Genomic DNA, 21,581 nt, shown 5'->3' on the forward strand with positions numbered 1-21,581 from the left:
CACACTAGAATCACTCTACAGTAATATATTCAGTTTTCTGTGATCTTGTCCCTCTGGCCTGCAGGATCTTGAAAATACTACCGGCCAGAGGGACAGCTTGTGTATAAGGTAATTGGACTTCAGTCCATGCCAGTTTTATTTGTAAAATAGTTTGATACAGTGCTCTTTAGTTTTATACTACGCTAGAATCACTCTACAGTAATATATTCAGTTTTCTGTGATCTTGTCCCTCTGCCTGGTAGGATCTTAAAAATGCTACTGGCCAGAGGGACAGCTTGTGTATAAGGTAATTGGACTTCAGTCCGTGTGCATTTTTATTTGTAAAATAGTTTGAGACATTGTTCTCTAGTTTGATATTACACTACAATTACTCTACAGTTAAATATTTTCAGTTTTCTGTGATTTTGTCCCTCTGGCCGGTAGGATCTTGAAAATACTACCGGCCAGAGGGACAGTTTGTGTATAAGGTAATTGCACTTAAGTCCATGCACAATTTTATTTGCAGAATAGTTTGATACATTGCTTTTCAGTTTTATACGAAACTAGAATCACTCTACAGTTAAATATTTTCAGTTTTCTGTGATCTTGTCCCTCTAGCCAGTAGGATCTTGAAAATACTACCGACAAGAGGGACAGCTTGTGTATAAGGTAACTGGACTTAAGTCCAGAATAGTTTGATGCATTCCTCTTATTCTTAAGTCATAAGGCAGGCTAGAATATTGAGGAGTTGCATTTATATTAAGGTGATCAGACACTTGATTTCAATGCCTTAATAAAATCAATTTTGCATTCACTCCAAGTGGGACACATTTCTTATATGTCTAGTGGGTTCAAGTTGTAGAAATCAATATTTAATGAAACATGTTTCTGCCTTTAATACTCTGTGTAAGGATAGAAGAATCTCTTCAGGAGAGTTGTTGGATACTGTTCCTTAGCATAAGACAGACTTCTGGTGTATGGAATAAACAGAAATTAAAGTAACAAAAATTTCCTTCTATCTTTTTTTTTGGTGAATGGTGTTTTCCATTAACAAAAATGGGTTTCAGGAAATCCTTTATTTAACCAAAACGTACTGCTTAAAGGACACTGACCTGACATACTCACAAAGCTACTCATTGCAACATTTCTAGTCTATTTCCCTCCTGTATATTAAGTCATCGCGCAGAGGATAAGTCACTTCTGAAATGAAGCTTTCTAAATAACGAAGTGTAACCCCAGTTACTCTGGAATAAATCAGACTGAATAGTTTGCATATTTCTGCACCCATGTATAAAATTGTGTGGGAGAAGGACAGGGGGTGGAAGACCAGGAGAATATGGGCTGGGAGAGGAAACGGCGGGAAGTGAGAGTTCTAAGTAGGTGAGAATCGTTTATTAAGCATTAAAATACTTTCAAACGCAAGAATCCAAAATGCTTTTTGACTTCCATTGAGCTTATTTTGAGACTTCTGGACTGAAGGGAACATGAAAATTCACCCCTGGGCTGAAAAACTGAGGCCTACTTGCGGTAACATTGGCAACCCTTTCACGGTGGTCACATCATAGGTCGTGAAATGTTGTCACTTAAGCTGTCAAAAGACGTGAGTAAGAGGAGCAAGGCTGAAAACAAAGGAAAAAAGGAAAAGAAACGCCAAAGGATTGCGGAGCTAAATGACAAGTATGTGTTCTGAGTCTCCTTATTTACAGGGGACGGGACCAAAACGGACGAGGACGGGAGTCGGGGGATAAAGGTACGGGAAGCGGGAGAACATGGTACGAGAAGCGGGAGGTTCTGACCCCCTGTCCCACCCACCCCCCCCCCCCCTCCCCCCCAAAAAAAGATTGTTAAACGACAACTTAACGGAACCCGATTGAATTTTTTAGTCAGAGCACAAAAAATAATTAATGGACCAAATAGAGCTACAGTTGCATTACATAGCTTATAGGGGTCCTTATGATGTGGCTAACATAGTTCATAATCTCTCACCCCCAGTAACTAGTCTCAGACAATGTAAATGACACGTGATGAAATTGGCGCGAAATAGGCGGAAAATTCCCCTGTGGTCGTGATCAAATCAAAGCCGTTTTGAGATTGAAAAATGGATTCTTCAACTAGTTTACAAGATTCTTTGCCTCCCGATAAAGAAATGTTTGTGTCCACGTACGATGAAGTATGCAGGGTGATTTCTGAATATGAGACAGACACCATAAGTAAATTTATTATTCGGAGAGTAGACAAAGAGTTTGGTTCAAAAGGTCAGTGCACTATTAAAAAAATTATGACCTTGTCCTGGCATTTATTTCTCCCCTTGAAATTACTAGGGGTTATTAAAGTTGATTAGTCACTTAATACTGATGCTGTAATGTACAGTGTCGCTAAATTGTAATATATACTATTGCTGCTGAAGAGGTAAAGTTTTGGTCATGTTTGTGACGTTTGATGACGGCTTCTCCCGTAGACGACAGCGGAAAGGTTGTTTGGAGCATCGATTTTTAACATCACTTTAACTTGAACAGGAATTTTTTTATGGATTTGTTTTAAATTCCCCTTTTTATTTATCTTAAAAGTTATGTTTATCACGTCTGATCAGTAAAGATCTTTTTTTAATTTCTGGTTGTGGTGTGACCTCAAACGGTTTTGATGCACATACAAGTCCTTTGTTTGCTAAGCTTAACCTTCTTAAACTTCAAGATTATATTAAGCTTCAAACTCTCTTTTTCATGCACCAGTTTAATACTGGCAAACTACCAAAGATCTTTGATTCTTTTTTTGTCAAAACATCTTGTAAACATAATGTAAATACTCGCTTTGCATCTAGATCTACTTTCTATCTTCCAAAAATTCGAACAAATTATGGCAAATTTAATATTCGATTTAATGGACCTACATTATGGAATGAACTCGATGAAAGATTCAAGTGTTGTACTTCTAATCATTTTAAAAAAGAACTAACTTCGCATTTCATTAGTCTCTATTAATCTTTACTGATATTTTGATGGTTTATATCTATTTATTCTGTTTTGTTTTGTATATTTAATCTTGTACCAAGTTTGTCATACTTATGTGTACCAATGTATTTGTTGTGCCTATTTCCTGACTCTTACATTTTTAATTAATATAATTACGGTCACCCAACTAGTTTAGCGTATTAGTTATTTTGGGTGTCCCACTACTGTATGTACTGTACTGTTTATTTATATATTTATAATTACAATCTTGTAAATTCTTTTAGTTGTTTACAGTAGTAGAAATAAACTGTTGTTGTTGTTGTTGTCACGCAAAAGCCTGACAACTCGTGTCTCCTAAGTTCGCCGACCATATCTTCAAGTGATGTAATGGTAGAAAAAGTATGATTGTTTAAGTTCTCGCACTTCTGAAATAAGCTAAACAAACCGCCTGCCTTTCAGCTGAGGTTACAATCTTCTATGAAAACCTCATGTAACTTAACTAACCATCCAGTTTCTTCTTCGCTTCGTTTTGTTGCTAAAGATGGCGTTAATTTTTGCGATAAATCGTTCCTTTCATCTCTTATTCCATACAGACTGGCAGACCTTGTCAAAAAAGAAACGGGTCTATTTCCAGAGCCCACAAACTACCAATTCTGGTCTAGGCATTCCCTTCGACGGGGTTCCTTTTATCATATTGGGCGAAAAGGTACTTTGGTGTCACCAGGGACCCGATCTCAACAAGGCTTCCAAACAAAGAAGGAAAGAACATGTTAATAAAGAAAACGTAAGTTGCACTTGCTTGCTGGTCAAAAAACGGACAGCTAGCTAGGTATAAAGAGATAGTCATACTGTTCTATAGACATAGACATAGAAATAGACATAGATATAAATATAGATATGGATATACTTAGATATATAGATTTTACTTTGCCTTGAACACAACCACTGATCCATTATATTTTCATTATGTAGGCACAAGACCACCTGTTTGCCAAAAGGAGAAATCTCACACAACCAACTAAGAAGCTGGACTGCCCAGCCGTCATACACGTGAAGCACGTCGTTAAATTCTGTGATTTTCAGGTAGTTGTAAGGGAGAAGTATAAGTACGTGAAATAACAGATTGATATACTGCTGCTATATTAATTTTCAAAGCTAGAATAAGTTCCCTATGGTGATAAATACCCTTTTACCGATTGTCCTAGGTAGTCGAAGGAAATCGCAATGAACGAGACTTAAAGGCCACGTCAAAGACACTTCGAGGTGTTCTCCAGAACAGTGGTGATCTCAAGACCGAAGAACGCTTTTACATAAAGCTACCCAAACCGACCGAGCACGAGAATCATGTCACAGGAGAGGTAACTAGAACTGCCTGAACCTATAGACACACCTATCAAGGCAGTGTTGAGACGTGCTAAACAGAAACATGATTCTTGTTCTTTATAGGCAGCTGGACTAAGGGAAGCATTGGACGACAGAATTGCCGAAAAAATAAGGCAGCTAACCATGCAAGGCGTCAGAAAACGTGGGAAGATGAAACGACACCTTGACAACTTCGTTAAAAATGAACTGTTTAAGGACCAGAAACCCCCACCAACCTATCGCAGACGGTTTTATCCCCGAAGAAAAGACCTGGATTACCACATCAGCAAGGCCAAGATTGCTAATCGCCTCGCCTCCCTTGATCAGGACAATGTCGCGGCCCTCATCGAAAAGTGGAGAGAGTTGTCAGAGTCCGATAGGTACTACTTCAGAAAACGACAAGCCGTGGCCAAACAGAAACCAGAAACGATGCCAGGGGATGCCGATTCTCCGATCAATAACGAGGAACCCGCGGATAACGACGAAGAAGAACCGGAACCTTCACCACAAGAGGGCGAGCAACCACTGTTGTTTTGTTGTCAAACAGAACAGCACAGAAGGCTTCTCCAAAAGTATGGAAATGACATCTGTTTGATGGATGCAACGTACAAAACCACTCGTTACGCCCTTCCCCTATTTTTCCTCTGTGTTCGCAAAAAAGTTTGCTATCAGGTGGTCGGTACATTTGTTGTACAGTATAGCACAACGGAGGCAATAAGTGAGGCCCTGCAGATCTTCAAAAGCTGGAACCCAGAATGGAATCCTAAGTATTTCATGACCGACTTTGCCGAAGAAGAAATACACGCACTAGAAAGCGTTTTCCAAGGTTAGCTTTTTATTTTCATCAATCTGCGTTTTGCTTTCAGCGTGCAAGTACCAAAATAGAGGTGTGTCCATTCGCTCTTCGAATATCTGACCATCAGGGATGATAACAGAACGATTACTTATTATTATTATTATTATTATTATTATTATTACTATTAGTATTACTGTTACTATTACTATTATTATTATTATTATTATTATTATTAATTACTTACGATAACTTGCTCAGCAGATTCCGAGGTTGTTCTTTGTGACTTCCACCGCGAGAAGGCCTGGTGGGAATGGACAAGCAAAGCTTCAAATGGTGTCCTTGGGAGTCGAGAGGAAGTGCTTTTGCGAATGAGGCGGATTGCTAAAGCGCCAAACGTGGAACTGATGGAAGAGGCAATCAAAGATTTTAAAGGCAGTTCCTTGTGGACCGATAACCCACGACTAAGCTCCTGGTTTGAGAAAAAGTGGCTTCCTGCAAGGAAGGTACGATAATCGTAGAAATAGAGAAAAAGGAACGAACTTTGTAACTCTTGTCCGGTTATGGGAGGTAAAAAATTGTAGTGTTTAGTATATTTCCACTTCCCGGAGAAGTCCATGCCCATGCTTATTATATCTGGTTTCCAAATTCATTTAGCGATGGTGTCAAGCGTACAGAGGTGTGGACTATATCGTGGCAGTGCATACGAACAATGGTATCGAGAGACAGAACGAAACCCTGAAATTCCAGTACCTTGATGGCTACCTGAATTGTACACTAGGCGAGATGCTTACTGTCCTGGTGGAGCAGTTTTTTCCCGACTCTTACAGAAAGTAAGTAAAATAACATTCCGTATGCGGCGTTAAGCCTGCAGAACAGGCGGATTTGCGAGGCAGAGCGCGGAACGCTACAGCAACTTTGTTTTGTCGCCGACGCCTTTTTTTAGACGATTACTGTAAAACATGGATGAAGCCAGTTAATGACTGGTAAGAGTTGTTTGAATGAAGCACCTTGCTAATAGAGCCTCACAATCACTGTGTTTTCGCAAAACTTGCAACCTTGCCGCTTTTGCAAATCAGTGATTGTCGAAGGATGCTTGATTGGATGAACGATCGAGTAACTAATTGATTGCACGATTGATTGATTGGCCAATGCTACTTTCAGGTACGTCGACCTAAATGTGAGATGCTCTGGAAATTTTGGAAAGTACAGCGACCAAGTGCCTAACTTTCTTCACGATCGCCCAAGGGATGTAGTAAAGTACATCATGAATAATCTAACAGAACCAGATCCTAGATCAGCCAAGAGAGTGAAGCAAGTCGGCGAAGGAGAATTCATGGTGGATGGAAAAATACGAGTACAATTTGGGGATGACGAGAGATTCCCACATTGTGACTGTTCGGAGTGGAGACACTCTCGTCTACCTTGTAGACATTTCTGCCTCATTTTTTCGTGTTTACCTGGATGGAGCTGGGATAAACTAAGCTCGCTTTATCGTGAAAGTCCGCTCCTTAATCTTGATGACATCACCTTGACCTCGAGTACGAAAGAAGCATTATCCGATGACTGGGAAGACATGCCAGAGGCAAATATTGCAGAAGAAGATGAGGAAGACACAGCGCAGCAACAAACATTACCTCTCCCACCCAGAAAAAGGTCGAAGACCAAGCTGTTGCAAATTCACTGTAGAACGATAATGAAAGAACTTACAAGTGCAACCTACCTGATTAACGACGAAAGCTCCCTGACTGAGTTGGCTCAAGGCCTTGATGGTTTGTACGCAAAATCGAAAACCATGATGCCCAGTGAAGATGGAGTACCCATGGAAGACGTCCCCCGCACTGGAATGAACAAGAAACGTGAAAAAAAGTCTAATGACGCAAAGGAACAGGGTGCCAAAGAACAGTCAACTATCATACCTCCGCCATTACAAGTACATGGTACGAAAAAACATCGAGCAAATGGTCGTTTCGGTGCCAAGGCGGAATGGCGAAGAAAGTTTATTGGGCAGAAGAGGAAGTCCTGTGGCTCAGCTCACTCAAATCAAGGCATGCCGGGCGTGAAAAGACCTTTTCTTGTAACTGAAGGACCAAGAAAAAAGAAAGTTAAGGTGCATGCTGAGCCCAGTATTGACTCCTCTCAAAACGTTCCTTCCAATGCGCCTGCTGAAGAACTAGTTTCGCAAGCCTCCAGCGACCTTCCCGGGTCTACCCAATCCCCATGTCTGTTAGGTAAATTAAATGACTCAATATTAAATTGACAGTTTTATCTACTACATGAAATTTTCAAATATTGCCCATAGAGCAAAGATCGTGATCGCATAAACTTCATAGTATCTACAAACAAACAGTTTGACTTCTTACCTGCATTTCTTGAAATAGGCACAATTCAAAAGGAAAAACGGAATATTGCAATCGCGTTGCAATCTTTAAATATTAGGATGTTAAAAATTAAATTATTTTATTGGGTACGTTCTCTTTTTCTTCTCCAGAGGTAAGAGCTACGACGCATCAAGGAGCTGAACAATTCTCTGTGAGGACTCGCGGTACCCAGTGTACTACAAATAGCTTTGTTTTTCTCCTCCAAGACAAACATTCAACCATCTCATCAGTGTCAGAAATGGACGAAATTCTTAAACAGGGCGACCAGCTTCACGCAGCTTTCAATGCATCCTTAGGGAGAAAAAAGGTTGGCAAGCTAGCGTTGGACGAGCTAGAGGAGTCCATCGAGGGTATTATTGGTGAAGACAAGAAACAGCTCCAGTTTGGACCTAGCCAGCGTGGGGATATATTGGCAACTGAACCTCAGCCTCCGTTTGAAACTTTGGATGGTGCTCTAGAAAAGGCAAAAGAGGCAACTGGTGCTTTGTTAAGGGTGGGAGAATACACAACTGCAGTCCAATTACGTGCTGACGGCTCCGTAAGGCTCTTCGACCCACATTCTCGGGACGACTCTGGATTTGTTAGTGGCAATGGTACAGCCATCATCATCGGCTTCAAAGATGTAAATGAATTCCACTCCTACCTTAAACGCTTTGTGGAAACCAACGGTACCGGCAATTCAACAAGCACTGCCACCAATACCCCTCACACAAGGCGTTCCTTCGAGTTGATGACGGTGCTTGTTACATCTAAAGACTGTCTTCGGAATATACACAATTCCATGACGGCGTCAAAGAGTAACAGCAGGTAATTAGAACGTACCACAAACCCTCGTTAACTGTTAACAGGAGGTGGCGTGGTGTAATATTTGTTATCAAAGGTCCCGGGCTCATTCCTCCTCCCTGTCGCTGGATGGTATTCTGTTCGGTAAGGCAGAATTCAGTTCCTGCCCGTCGTGTAACTGGCAACCATTGTAAACAGCCAACTGGTCATCCTCCAACCAGTTCGATTTTTAACAGTTTTTCAATTTGTTTCTCGATTTATACTAAGAGTGTCCCCAGTATGCACAGCAGAGCCACACAACATGAAATTGAAATAAACTGATTTATTTTAGTTCTTTAATAAAACCGATTTTCATTGTTGTTGTTGTTGCTGTTATAGTGAAAAACCGGTAATTACAATCTCGGACGAGAAAAACGCCACAAAGGAAGATGGTCAAGTCTATGTAGCAAATGGTTTTAATCTCAAAATCACTGACAAAGACTTCCAAACCCTACAACCAAAGACTTGGTTAAATGATCAGGTACTAGTACGTCTTTTTTTTTTCAACTGACGTATGAGGAACATATTTTGATACATCTCAACTGCAACTGCAAAATGTACAATTGCTGACTTCATGTCACAATATTTTTCTTTTCAACCTAACTTTTGTTTATATTTCCTCCACCCTACATACAATACAGTACTTACACTACGTATAACAGTTGCGGTAATAACGATACTTACAATACTTACATCACTTATGATACTCATACTATATAGTTAGTTGACATGTTTATGCAAGAAGGGAAAGAGAAAAAAACCTGAACCAATGAATATGTCTGTCCCTTGACCCATCGAAGCTGTCTTTTCATAACAAGTAGTCTTTTCTCTTTGAAATAAATACAGATTATCAACTTTTACATGGAACTAATAAAGGAACGAGGGAATAAGGTAATACACAATGATTGATAGCCATTACATCTTAATTACATTAAGCGATCTCTGTGTTGGAGAAGTAGTATTTGACTAGGGCACATTATTTGGCACCGACCGAGAAGAAAGCAAAATGAAATAAAAGTAATGATACACCAACTCTTCCCCTGTTTGCCACTCTACTTTATAGTCTTATTTTAAACTTAGAAAAAGTCTCACCAGTTCTTATTCTAGTCTTCAGACACCCCTAAAGTGCACTGCTTCAGTACATTCTTTTACCAAACCTTGTCACAAAATGGGCCAAAATGGGTCACAAGGTGGACAAAGAAGGTAAGTGTATCTGATATATTGCCATGCGCTAGCCAGTTTCCCTTAGAAATGCTGTTGATACTTATTACTATGTCTCCTATTTTTTCTCATCAGACCAACATATTTGCTTTTGATAAGGTTTTCATACCTTGTCATCTCCCTGGTCATTGGACACTTGGGGTATGATATACTTCACAGTTTCTTATGGAAATACTATGTTGCATATCAAAATCAACTATTTGACCCTCTCCCCTCTATCCCTGAAAGTTAAGAAGGTTGGGAAGAAGGGAATTAACTCATAAAAAAGTAACTAACATGCCATTCCTAGGTCATAGATATGAAAACAAGAACCATCTCTTACTGGGATTCACTTCAGACAGCTACAGCCAATAAATTATTCTACAGGAAAGTCAGGTATCTTTTCCAATAATCCATTTGTAAAACAAAGAAATATTATGAAAATGCATTATTGTCCCTCAAGATCAGTTTACTAACCAATGCCTCAATGATAAAATGTGACTAGGGATTTTCTGAAGGAAGAAAGTAGCAAAAGAGGAAAGCTGTACAAGGAGGACAATTGGAAGGATCACTTTCCCATGGTAAAAAAGAAAGTTCTATAGGTAGTTTGCAACCACTCCCAAGAAATTAAAGTGACAAAGACTCTGGCAGCCACATTGGATGACAAGAACAATAAAGCTACTTCTTCTGTTCATGGTCATCCAACATGGTAGCGATGATATCAGTTAATTATATGCCAGATAGTTAGATTTATGGTAATATAAATGTGCCAAACTCTTGGTCTGCACTTAGTCCACACAAGCCCTAGCTCTTTTGACTGAACATTTTCTTACACATTTTAATTGAATCCCTATACATAGGATACACCAAAGCAAAAGAATGGTTATGATTGTGTTGTCTTTGTCTGTATGGTAAGTTGTGCAAATACCATATTCCATCAATTACCATGTCTCTTTAAATAATTACCTTGGCTTGAGTTAATTCAAATCAAAGTGTTCGTTTTCACCTTAACTGATCACTTGTGCTGGTGATACATTTTAAACTTATTGCTTAATTATCTATGTTTAGTTTGCAGAGCACCTTAGCAGAGGAGAAACTCCTAATTTCAACCAGGTATTTTGAATCAAACATGAGCAAGTATCAACACTTATCATCACATGACAAAGTAATGGAACATCATTTGGAACAGAACTACACATCTCCTATTTATATAACACTTTCTTGCAGAAATTCACCATGTTTGTCTTATTTTCTAGGATGACATTCCCTCTCTCCGTGAAGTGATGAAAAAGCAGATTTTACAGCAAATGCTACCAAACTGAAGGAATGTACCTTCAAAAGAACTCAAAAGTTGTCATCAGTAGTAAACTATTGAATTTGTTTGCAAAGGATTAGTCTCCATATTTCCTTTATCAGTTGTAAATGTACATATATATATATAACAATTTCCCTCACTAAATTAACACTCTAAATCCATTGTTCAGTTTAAACTTCCACACAGATACTGTCATGTTCATTGAATTATTGCAATGGCCACAGAGCACGAATAGACTTTTACAGACACCATTGCTAGAGAACAATGTCTCAAACTATTTTACAAATAAAAATGCACACGGACTGAAGTCCAATTACCTTATACACAAGCTGTCCCTCTGGCCAGTAGCATTTTTAAGATCCTACCAGGCAGAGGGACAAGATCACAGAAAACTGAATATATTACTGTAGAGTGATTCTAGCGTAGTATAAAACTAAAGAGCACTGTATCAAACTATTTTACAAATAAAACTGGCATGGACTGAAGTCCAATTACCTTATACACAAGCTGTCCCTCTGGCCGGTAGTATTTTCAAGATCCTACAGGCCAGAGGGACAAGATCACAGAAAACTGAATATATTACTGTAGAGTGATTCTAGTGTGGTATAAAATTAAAGAACAATGTATCAAACTATTCTAAAAATAAAACTGTGCATGGACTTAAGTGCAATTACCTTATACACAAGCTGTCCCTCTGGCCGGTAGTATTTTCAAGATCCTACCGGCCAGAGGGACAAGATCACAGAAAACTGAAAATATTACTGTAGAGTGATTCTAGTGTTGTATAAAGCTAACGAGCAATGTATCAAACTATTCTACAAATAAAACTGTGCATGGACTTAAGTGCAATTACCTTATACACAAGCTGTCCCTCTGGCCGGTAGTATTTTCAAGACCCTACCGGCCAGAGGGACAAGATCACAGAAAACTGAAAATATTACTGTAGAGTGATTCTAGTGTGGTATAAAGCTAAAGAGCAATGTATCACACTATTCTACAAATAAAACTGTGCATGGACTTACTAAGTGCAATTACCTTGTACACAAGCTGTTCTTCTGGCCGGTAGTATTTTTAAGATCCTACCGGCCAGAGGGACAAGGCAAAGGAAGTTTGAATTCGGGGATCCACCGAATCAAGAGCTCAATAAAAAAAATTGTCCTCAAAGAAAGAAGTATTTAACAACTCTTGTGCCTAAGTCAAAGACGTCTACAATGTCATGTTAGCGTGCAAATTTACGGTTTGCGAACTAGACGGGAAGAGACCTAAAGAAATATACAGCATTTTGCCGAACAATTCACTGCTTTACTCTCTACACATTATTCTTAACATGTCAGGTAAATGAAAACGTACTTGTCTTGTTGATCAACATAGTTTTACCACTGGCAATTCGCATATTTATGTGACTGGTATAGTCCGCCATATTGGAATAGCCGACAATTTCCGAAAACTGCTCGACTCGGAAACTCGCTCCTAGTACTCCTCGGTTGTCCTTCTGAGCGGTAGGATTTAGGCACAACCAGCGAACCCTGAGAAGGCCGTACGAGTAGATTGTGAGATCAATATCCGGCATTAAGTCACTGTTGCCCAGGCTGCCGTTTTACACTCGGTCGAGCCTAAATTGTTTACTCTTTAGAAATCAAGTGGCAAAGAACTGAAGAAAAATTACACTAAAACTACATACTTACCAGAAGCCATACTAAAACTCAATATCACTAGGACGTAGATACGAAAGGAAGACATCGTCTTTAACAATCTTCAGTTCTTTGGAGGCCTAACGAGTAAATTGACCAAGATCAAAACCTGCAAACTACCCGGCACTCTGTAAGATAAGAATCTTAAATCACAGCTGACGAGTGAAAAGTAAACGAAAATATTCAATAATCATTCCACGAGCACTCGTTGGATATGAGATGATGGTAGATAGCCAACGAGGCGAGTAGCACCGAGTTGGCTATAATCATCTCATATCCAACGAGCGCGAGTGGAATAATGTTTTTATTAAAACGCCCATGAAATATAGAAAACCAAACTAAAATAAAAATAAAACGCCCCAAGAAATGACGCTTACGCTTACCATCTTTGTAGAGCATGGTATAATGGCTCGTAACCCATGATGGCTAAGCCAATGGAAACTCTCGAATTGCCTTACCCAATGATCCAGTTTTTAATTATACTCAATAAACCTTTCCAAAATAACCACCCTGTTAGTAATACGGGCGCTCAGTTTCTTTTGTACACAAGAAAGGCTAGGATACATAAACAATAGCCTCCGTTGGGCGCGAAAATATGTTCAGATATTTGTCCGCGGGCATCATCTGTTCCGAAGCGAACAGTTTTTCGAGAGCGTAGCTCGAGGAAAACTGAGAGCTTTGAATAACAGATTATGTCCAAGGACAAATATCCGAGCATATTTTTTAAATTAAATGGTGTTTATTTTCCTTCAAATATTTTCCCAACAAGTAAAATTTGAAAATTGGGGAATGTCACTCGGATATACCCCGGTTACAGCAGAGTTATATTCAGTCACGTGACGCGTTTAGACCAATCGCGTGGAAGCGAAAATAGTCGATGGATTATAAATGTAGTTAGTTTCTTATTTGACTGACTCCGTCGAAACAGCCACTATAATCTTGCATATCACGCGCGAAACTGTTTTTCAAGAAATTCAAAGACTCTAGGTTTTAGATTCATAATTTTGAAAACTTATGAAACAAGGAAGGAGTGCTTGAAAGTGACTGGAGAGCGGAGTTCGTTATGACGTTATATTCCCCTGTTTTCAACTTGTTTCGAAATAAATTCACCCTTCCAAATAACACATTCGCCGGCTTTTAAGCCTTTTTTAAAAAAGGACATCTTATTCAATTAGTCCTCTAAGTTTCTTTTCTCTTCCATTGACTTTTCATGCCGTCCAGATGTCCAGGTGGTATACAATTCCCGCAAACGGCCGGACATAATTTGACCAACGCTCTTCGTCTGCTTGGTCATTAGGTAACAAATACATAATTTTGCAATGGGTCCAAAGTACCTCAATAACTATTTTTGCTGTATCATGATGTATCATATCATATTTTCTTTTTCGTCGTTGAATAAAAGGGTCGAAGCTAAGAAAAATCTCATCGCACATAAATTAGCCGTTTCAAAAGACTGTCTTCTTGTACCCGTATTGCTATAACTCTTAAGAAATAAGCACTGCTAATAGGACGATAAGTCAGTTACAAATAAGGCGGAATGCTAAACAAATGCTAACCTTTTGGAGTTGTCCAGGATCTTCCTCTATGTAGCAATACACTAATGTAAAAACACTCTCACGGCTTGGAATTTTTTTTCTTGTTTACAATGAAGACAGATATTTCCACCGGCAACGAACACGTACCGACGAAAAATTGCATTAACAATAAACGTTACGGTGTTGCATTCTGTTCTTTCAGAAAGAGATTCCCACCAGTGAAATAGGTGTGCGGACAGACGTTTATTATTTAATGAACTTACTTGATCGCTCAATCTCTTTCTTTCATGAACCTCCTTAAAAGATGTCCATGGCTCATTGTGAAGATAACGGCTATCCCTATGCCTTTTTTGTTGGGGGGGGGGGGGGGTTATTATTGGGATTACGGGTGTCTGAATTGTTATGCGTGTTGAGCGAGGATAAACTGGCAATACTGCTTGGCAAAAAATTGAGACCAACATCTTGTTTGATGTCTTTAAGGACACACACACTTTACGGGTATAACCCTTCTTCAATGAAGAAGTTGTATGTTCGAAACGTTTGTGATTTTTCACAAGATGAAACTTCTACTTTATCAGATTTCAATTTTTCTTTTCTTTTGAATGTTTTTATCTATTGTCACGCACTAACCAGGAAGAACAGTTTCTTTCATTTGTTCATCCTAACATGTTAATTTCCGAACAACCTCCCAATCAAAGTGAGTAATTGAAACTTCAAATCGGCGTCACCCGCAAAGGCTGTTCGCAAGAGCATTAAGAATTAAAAAAGTGAAAAGACGTTCAGGTTTCTTCGGCTCACAGCTGGGATACTCTGATAACAAAAACTGACTCGACTTTCCAGCATTATGTATAAGATTTGTAGACTTTGCTTCTCCATTCTGCTTTCGCTGTAAGAATTTATAAGAGAATGGCAAATGCAGAAATGTCACGAGCCGTAGACGTCCGTGTAGGCCTGTCACCCAGTTTAACACATTTTGTATTTTTTCTCCCGTCTGACGTCACGTGTCTTAAAGCAACCAATCAGCAAAAACTGTTTGCCAGGCGAACGGTCGGAAGAGAATAAACAATGGTGTGACTATGGGCGGATTTTTCTCGTCTCGCGCTTCTCGCTCCTGGTCGCGCTCCGCGCTCGTGTATCAGTTTTCGCTCTCTGCCCCGCTAATCCACCTGTTCTTAAGGCTAGCTATGTTATGGAAAAATTTGCTGTACCTAACCTTTGCCTCTATTTAACTTGCAAGCATCTCTGTCCGAGTTTGCTTCTGGTGAAATATCTTTGATGGAAATAGTTTTGTTTTTGTGACACAAAGTCATCCTACATGGTTCGGGTAAACGAAGTTGGCCACAGACTGTGTGTTTTTGGGGGTCTAGGCATCCGTTGAAGTTTTATTAAAGAGTTTAACTAATGCTGATTCGGTTATGTCACCTAGGACGGCACACTATGGACTGTATTGAACTTATAAACAATACTGTACTAAATGAGATAAAATCTGGTCCAAAATTTATTACATTAGTGGTAAGCTTTTTTATTACTCTAGTTGTGATTTTGATTACATTAGTAGTCAGTATTACATTAGTGGTTGGTTATTACATTAGTGAGTGATGCAACGTTAAGAAAACGAAAAGTGTATGAGCGCAAAACAAACGTTTGTACACGTCGGCGGTCTTTCAGCATAATTCTTGGCACTTCTGTTGTCCTTTGAAGTTTGCCAGACTTAATTACTATTCCCCACCATTAACTGTGAGTTAAGTTCCTGATTGCTAAACTCAAACTAACATCCTTCTATTCTCGTGCAATCGTTAAGATGCGTTTCTGTTCATTTATTTATATTTTTGTATTTCAGCCTGGAATCAAATTTACTTCCTTGTTCGCCTTTCTGATTAACCTTGTCACAGTTACAACGATTGGCGAACAGCAATTTGAAATCAAGACTTTCTTTGTCTCGCCACAAAATGCTCGTTACTTTTTGCCAACAAACCGTGTACTTGCAGATTTTTCACTCCTGTTTTAATGACGAGAAAACAATGAATAGCACCACATATACACTATAGTCTTATAGTTCTTATAGGCGCTGAAACGAAATTGTAAGAAAAAGTCTTGATATTAATTTGTTGATCAGGTATCCTCGGGAAAAAAGTTCAAGAAAAGTGGGGAAAAAAGTACAAGAACAAAATTCTTGCCATTTTCTTCCTAAAATGAATGACAAGAAGGCGCGCTTTCTGTTTTAATGAAAACAAAACCAGCGTTATATAGAGAGCGCTTTGAGCAGCTGGGCATTAAATGTATTTCAGAGATTGGTGAGCATGGCTCTCAAAAGAAAAATATATATTTTATCGCAAAGTGTAAAGCGATGAAAGTTGGTGAGTTCATTGTAAGAGTGTAAAATATGCAGTTTACATGAACAAAAAAACACGAATATACTTTATTTTGCAACTTATTTTATTCTCCGAATCTGAGTTTATCAGACATAAGAACTTCTATTTAGTTTTTCTTTTTTCTTTTTTCGTATGAGTAGAAACGTTGGAGTTATTTTGGAAACTTCATTTTATCAAGAGATGCCTGTAATGTTGAATTGAATCAGGCGAAATAATTTTCCTTTCTTCATCAAAAAGGCTTCAGGCCTCTCGAGTTTTTCAGTTAAAAGGTTCATGACAATCATGACCACACCACTGTACTCTGTACCAAAAATACCGGTTAAATTTACTCTGAGAGTTTTACATTAAATGCACTAATGACTATGCGTTAGCTGACGCAAAAAAAAAAAAAAAAAAACCGGCAAGAGCGGAAGAGTGTTTACATGCTATCTCCTATTTGAAATGCCAGTGATGATTAGAGGATTATAATAAGGAACTGAGCGATTAGAAACCTAGGGAAAACAGTCAACACTACATGAAGGAGGATTTTATGCTACATTCACCAAACGTTCTGCCTATTTCTCCATTTGGCTCCCAATTAAAGATTTTTGTGACAAAATACAGCATCTGTTTCTTTGTTTACCTTTCTTTTGAGTTGTTTCATGGACTATTGGTCATTATTCCCTTTGGAATATATGGTTTGCGGCGTTCATATCAGTGAAATTGAAAATGAGGTAAGGAATATAAAGCGTATTTTAAAGATAATTAAACCACAGGATCGATTGAAGAAACCGCCGACTGGCGTAAAAGCTGAAGCTGAAGGCCGTTTATGATCGACAGCGGTGGTTGTTATTTAACGGCCCCTGCATCCAAACGAGACAAATTCTTCATATGCAGCATGAACCTGAACATGACAAACAACAACATCAGTTCATCCAGCGCAACCTTTCACTGCAGATACGCACCGCACATATCATGGGAAGTCAGTGGTGGGTCAGCTTTTGACTTGATTATAGGCCTCGTCACGGTCATGGCTTCACTCCCCACCATTATTTTGAACGGATCTGTAATCCTAGCAATAAAGCAACGGAAAGAGCTGCAAAAATCCTCAAACATTCTGTTGTCAAGCCTGGCCGTTACGGATCTTCTGGTTGGCGTTATAGTTATGCCAACATCTGCCATTATTGATTTCTTCACATTACGTCAAGTTTCATTTGAGTATACCTGTATGTTATATTCGGTGAATCTTTTCTTTCTCCCTTTACTCTTCACGGCTACCCTGCATCACTTGACTCTCGTTGCTTGGGAGAGGTACGTGGCGGTACAAAACTGGATGAACTACAAACTTATCATCACAAATGGCCGCCTCAAAAAAATTGCCATAGCTACTTGGCTCTCTGCGCTCTTCCCATCTGTTGCGCACTTTACAACGATAGTGGTAGCTGTGGATCGTAAAATTTTGAACGGCGTTTTAACCGGTTGGATTATCGTGGAAACTGTTTGTTTATTACTTGTTGCATTCTTTTATCGAAAGGTTTACCTTGGAATACGCAATCGTAAACTAAACGACATCTCTCAAATCGACGTTCTAATAAAAGCGAAACTGGAGTCTAAAGTTGCCAAGACAACTGGTTTGCTAACCGCTGCGATAATATCTTCGTTTGTCCCAATATTTGTTACTGGTATCTTAGGAAACGTTATGCCAGTCTTTCGTACAAATGCCGCCATGCGGTTTTCTCAGAGAGTAATGCAGTTCATCTCTCTATTTAATCCACTGCTTTACTGTTATAGAGACCACCGCTTTAGGAACGCTATTCGTGAGCTGTTAGGGATGAAAAAGCCTCAAGCAATACAGTCAGCAGCTGGTGCCGCTGAATTTGTTAGGGGAAAGGATCCATTCAGGTCGTCAGAGCTGAACAAAGTAGGAAAACGTACCCAACGCTTGAGAAGATCAGTAACTTGCAATCTAACTGATGCTACAGATTCTGATCATGGTACTCCCAGTGTGGCAATGTTGAGAAAGTCATTGTCTGCCCACACGCTTCATACATACAGCAGTTCCTCACATCACTTGCATCGGTCAGACCCGCAGGAACCTTCAGTCGTCGTGGAAACAAGTGCAGCGATCCATGCAAAGTGCAAGGTAAAGCGTAGAAACACAATCCTGAAGGTAACAGAGATGAAACCAAGCCTGAAATAACACCGTGAAATTAATATAGCGGTTTTTATTTGAGTGTTTAAAAGTAATTAGTTTTGCATTAACTACGCTACACGATTGGCTTAAAAAATTCGCGCTACTTTTTCATCCAATTAGAAGTAAAACTAAGACCAATCATAGCTCGTTCGTACACGTTTTCCCGCGCTTTGCACCAGCCCGATGTAAATACTTCGAATATTGATTGGTTCATTGTATTGCCTGTGTCGTTTGTGATTGACTAGATTGATTACTTTGGCTTTGGTTTTACGACACTCAATTGAAAACCGCTCTACACCAGGATCGAAATCCGGTGATTCCAACAAGACCCGTGAAACTGGCCAAACGCTAGCTGTTATGGAACGTTTCGAGGAACAGAAGCGGCGACAGTGAATATCACGGCCACTTATGAAGCATCTCTGAACAGTGGCTCGATTTGAGACAGAATTTTAAAAACTGCAATTAAGGACGTTCGTGCCCATTGTTTCTGAGCATTCTTACTGCGCAGGTAATAGGGTCCTTTCAATATTCTTGGACGCGCGTTCCTGAGAACTAGAAAGCGAACATGTAAACGAGGCTTAGAGGACCGCGCGCGGGGAAAATTAAAAACAGAAACGGGTGCACTGCATGTAATGTATAAGTTGCCATTATTTTTCCAAAGTTATGCTGATTTTTTGTTCTGTAGCAAACTGCCTGAACAGTTCAAGGAATCGTCCGGATCTTTCCTTTTTCTGTTTCCCTTCCGAACAGAGTTCTAGAAGGCTTAAGAAGAACTTTTGTCCGCGACGAAGTGATCCCGAACTCCGAGATAAAGAAAAAAACCCGGATTTGTAGTGCACATTTCGAGGCTTCCTCTATCAAATCGTCGCTTGGCGGAGAAGAGAGATTATCCCAGGTGAATTACCGAAGTATTTTAATCCCTCGACAAACGAAGGTCCTGTTTCTTCCCGTGAAAAGACACTGGATGATAGGAAGAAACGAACACTTTATGAACAATATCCTAAACCTAAAAAGAGTAGAAGGGTTACCCAGGAAGGTAAAGATACCAGTGTCACAAGCAAAGAGGCAGTTCTTTTAGATCACAATTATTGTCAGCGTCTCCCAAACAATCACAAGGGGACCCAAACGGACTTTCCTTTTGAAGATTTAGAGGTTTTAACCAGTGAAATTGATACTTTAAAGGAAGATTGGTCAAGTACCCTTCATCGGTAGTTTTCAGTTGCTCTTTCATTGAAATTGCTGGATCGACTGGCTCTTCTTCTGAGATTTTCGGGACTTTTATCTCGACACTTTTTACACAAAGTTCTAATAGTTCAGCCTTACGGTTTCCTAAGCTTTGAACGCCTCTTTGTTTCAAATATTCTTTTAGCCAAGGTACCGGTTTAGTGCTAAAAATGCCCGCACCAGAGCTGGCAACCATCTTAATTGTCCTCTAAGCCTCGTTTACATGTTCGTTTCTAGTTCTCAGGAACGCGCGTCCAGGAATATCGAAAGGACCCTATTCACGTCGCAACGTAAACGCCATGTCATACATGTGCAAATAGTGTCTCCAATTAACTTAGCTAAATACTCTTTGACACTTAAATGAAGTCTTTCATTAATTTATCAATTCATTCAAACGCGCGCACTAAGAAAGAAACATAAGCAAGTACCTTCGTGTTGTTTTCTTGAGGATAAAATTTACAATTTGCAGTTTCAAACAGAGGCTTCGTGGTGAAATTTGCTTGCCAGATGTCATCATACATACGGGGTATTAGATAGCTTGCTCACGAGATATCATATGGCATATGACTTACCTAAGACTGCGAATTGAAAGGTGTGCGCCTTTATCTAGGTAATTGTTACTCATTTCCAGGCAGTATTGTCTTTGGCTTTTTAAGGTTTACTTCAGACAAGCACTGGCCGCTAAAAAGCACCATTACTTAGTTCGTTAACAACTTCTTTCATAGATGACGATTGAGATGCTCATCATATTCCTTTAACAACTTTGTTAAAATGTGGTTGTCTGGTATGCTAAGATATGGAAAAATTCGCTATACCTAACTTTATTAATGGTGCCTCTATTTAACTTGCAAGCATCTATGTCCGCGTTTGCTTCCGGTGAAATATCTTTGATGGAAATAGTTTTGTTTATGTGACACAAAGTCATCCCACATGGTTTGGGTAGACGAAGTTGGCCACTAGTAAGGACTGTACTGAACTTATAAACAATACTGTACTAAATGAGATAAAATCTCCTTTCTTACATTAGTGGTCAAAAATGTATTACACTCATAGTTGTGATTTTGATTACATTAGTAGTTAGTATTATATTAGTGGTTGGTTATTACATTAGTGAGTGATGCAAGGTTAAGAAAACGCAAAGTGTATGACCGCAAAACAAACAATTGTACACGTCGGCCCGCGACGTCGGCAGTGTTTCAGCATAATTCTTGGCACTTCTGTTTTGTCCTTTGAATGTTGCTAGACTTAATTACTATTCGCCTCTATTAACTATGAATCAAGTTCCTGATTGCTCGAAGTAACACCCTTCTATTCTCGCGCAATGGTTAAGATGCGTTTCTGTTCATTTATTTATATTTTTGTATTTCAGCCTGGAATCAAATTTACTTTAATTACTCGCCTTTTTGATTAACCTTGTCACATTTACGATTGGCGAACAGCAATTTGAAATTAAGACTTCCTTCGTCTCGCCACGAAATGCTCGTTACTTTTTGCCAACAAACCGTGCACTTGCAGAATTTCCACTCCTGTTTTAATGACGAGAAAACAATTAATAGCACCACACATACACTATAGTCATATAGTTCTTATGGACGCTGAAACGAAACTGTAAGAAACTGTCTTGATATTAACTTGTTGATCAGGTATCTCCGGAAAAGTCGGGAAAAAAGTACAAGAACAAAATCCTTTCCATTTCCTTCCTAAACTTAATGGCAAGAAGGCGCGCTTTGTGTTTTAATGAAAACAAAACCAGCTTTATATAAAGAGCGCTTTGAACAGCTGGGCA

General features: G+C 39.2%; 2 protein-coding genes across 2 annotated transcripts; both read left to right on the forward strand.

The window, feature by feature from the left end:
- Window positions 1-252: 252 nt before the first annotated feature.
- LOC110044076 (uncharacterized) lies at window positions 253-10,873 on the forward strand. The gene is made up of 20 exons (XM_089292304.1): window positions 253-279; window positions 605-648; window positions 1,671-1,729; window positions 3,521-3,711; window positions 3,900-4,010; window positions 4,133-4,285; window positions 4,374-5,115; window positions 5,347-5,588; window positions 5,740-5,915; window positions 6,247-7,313; window positions 7,574-8,270; window positions 8,625-8,766; window positions 9,132-9,176; window positions 9,393-9,488; window positions 9,582-9,647; window positions 9,796-9,881; window positions 9,991-10,066; window positions 10,346-10,396; window positions 10,554-10,598; window positions 10,742-10,873. The coding sequence occupies exons 1-20, from the start codon at window positions 253-255 to the stop codon at window positions 10,805-10,807; spliced, it is 4,182 nt and encodes a 1,393-aa protein (XP_089148430.1). The 3' UTR covers window positions 10,808-10,873.
- A 6,331-nt stretch (window positions 10,874-17,204) lies between these two features.
- On the forward strand, window positions 17,205-18,577 carry LOC110061939 (trace amine-associated receptor 365-like). The gene has a single exon (XM_020768805.2). It carries the CDS (start codon window positions 17,207-17,209, stop codon window positions 18,575-18,577), a length of 1,371 nt encoding a protein of 456 aa, XP_020624464.2. The 5' UTR covers window positions 17,205-17,206.
- The last annotated feature ends 3,004 nt before the right edge of the window (window positions 18,578-21,581 follow it).

The sequence above is a fragment of the Orbicella faveolata genome, unplaced genomic scaffold, assembly GCF_042242905.1.
Source record: "Orbicella faveolata isolate gen_17 unplaced genomic scaffold, um_ofav_v1 contig_24, whole genome shotgun sequence".
Classification (NCBI taxonomy): Eukaryota; Metazoa; Cnidaria; class Anthozoa; order Scleractinia; family Merulinidae; genus Orbicella; species Orbicella faveolata.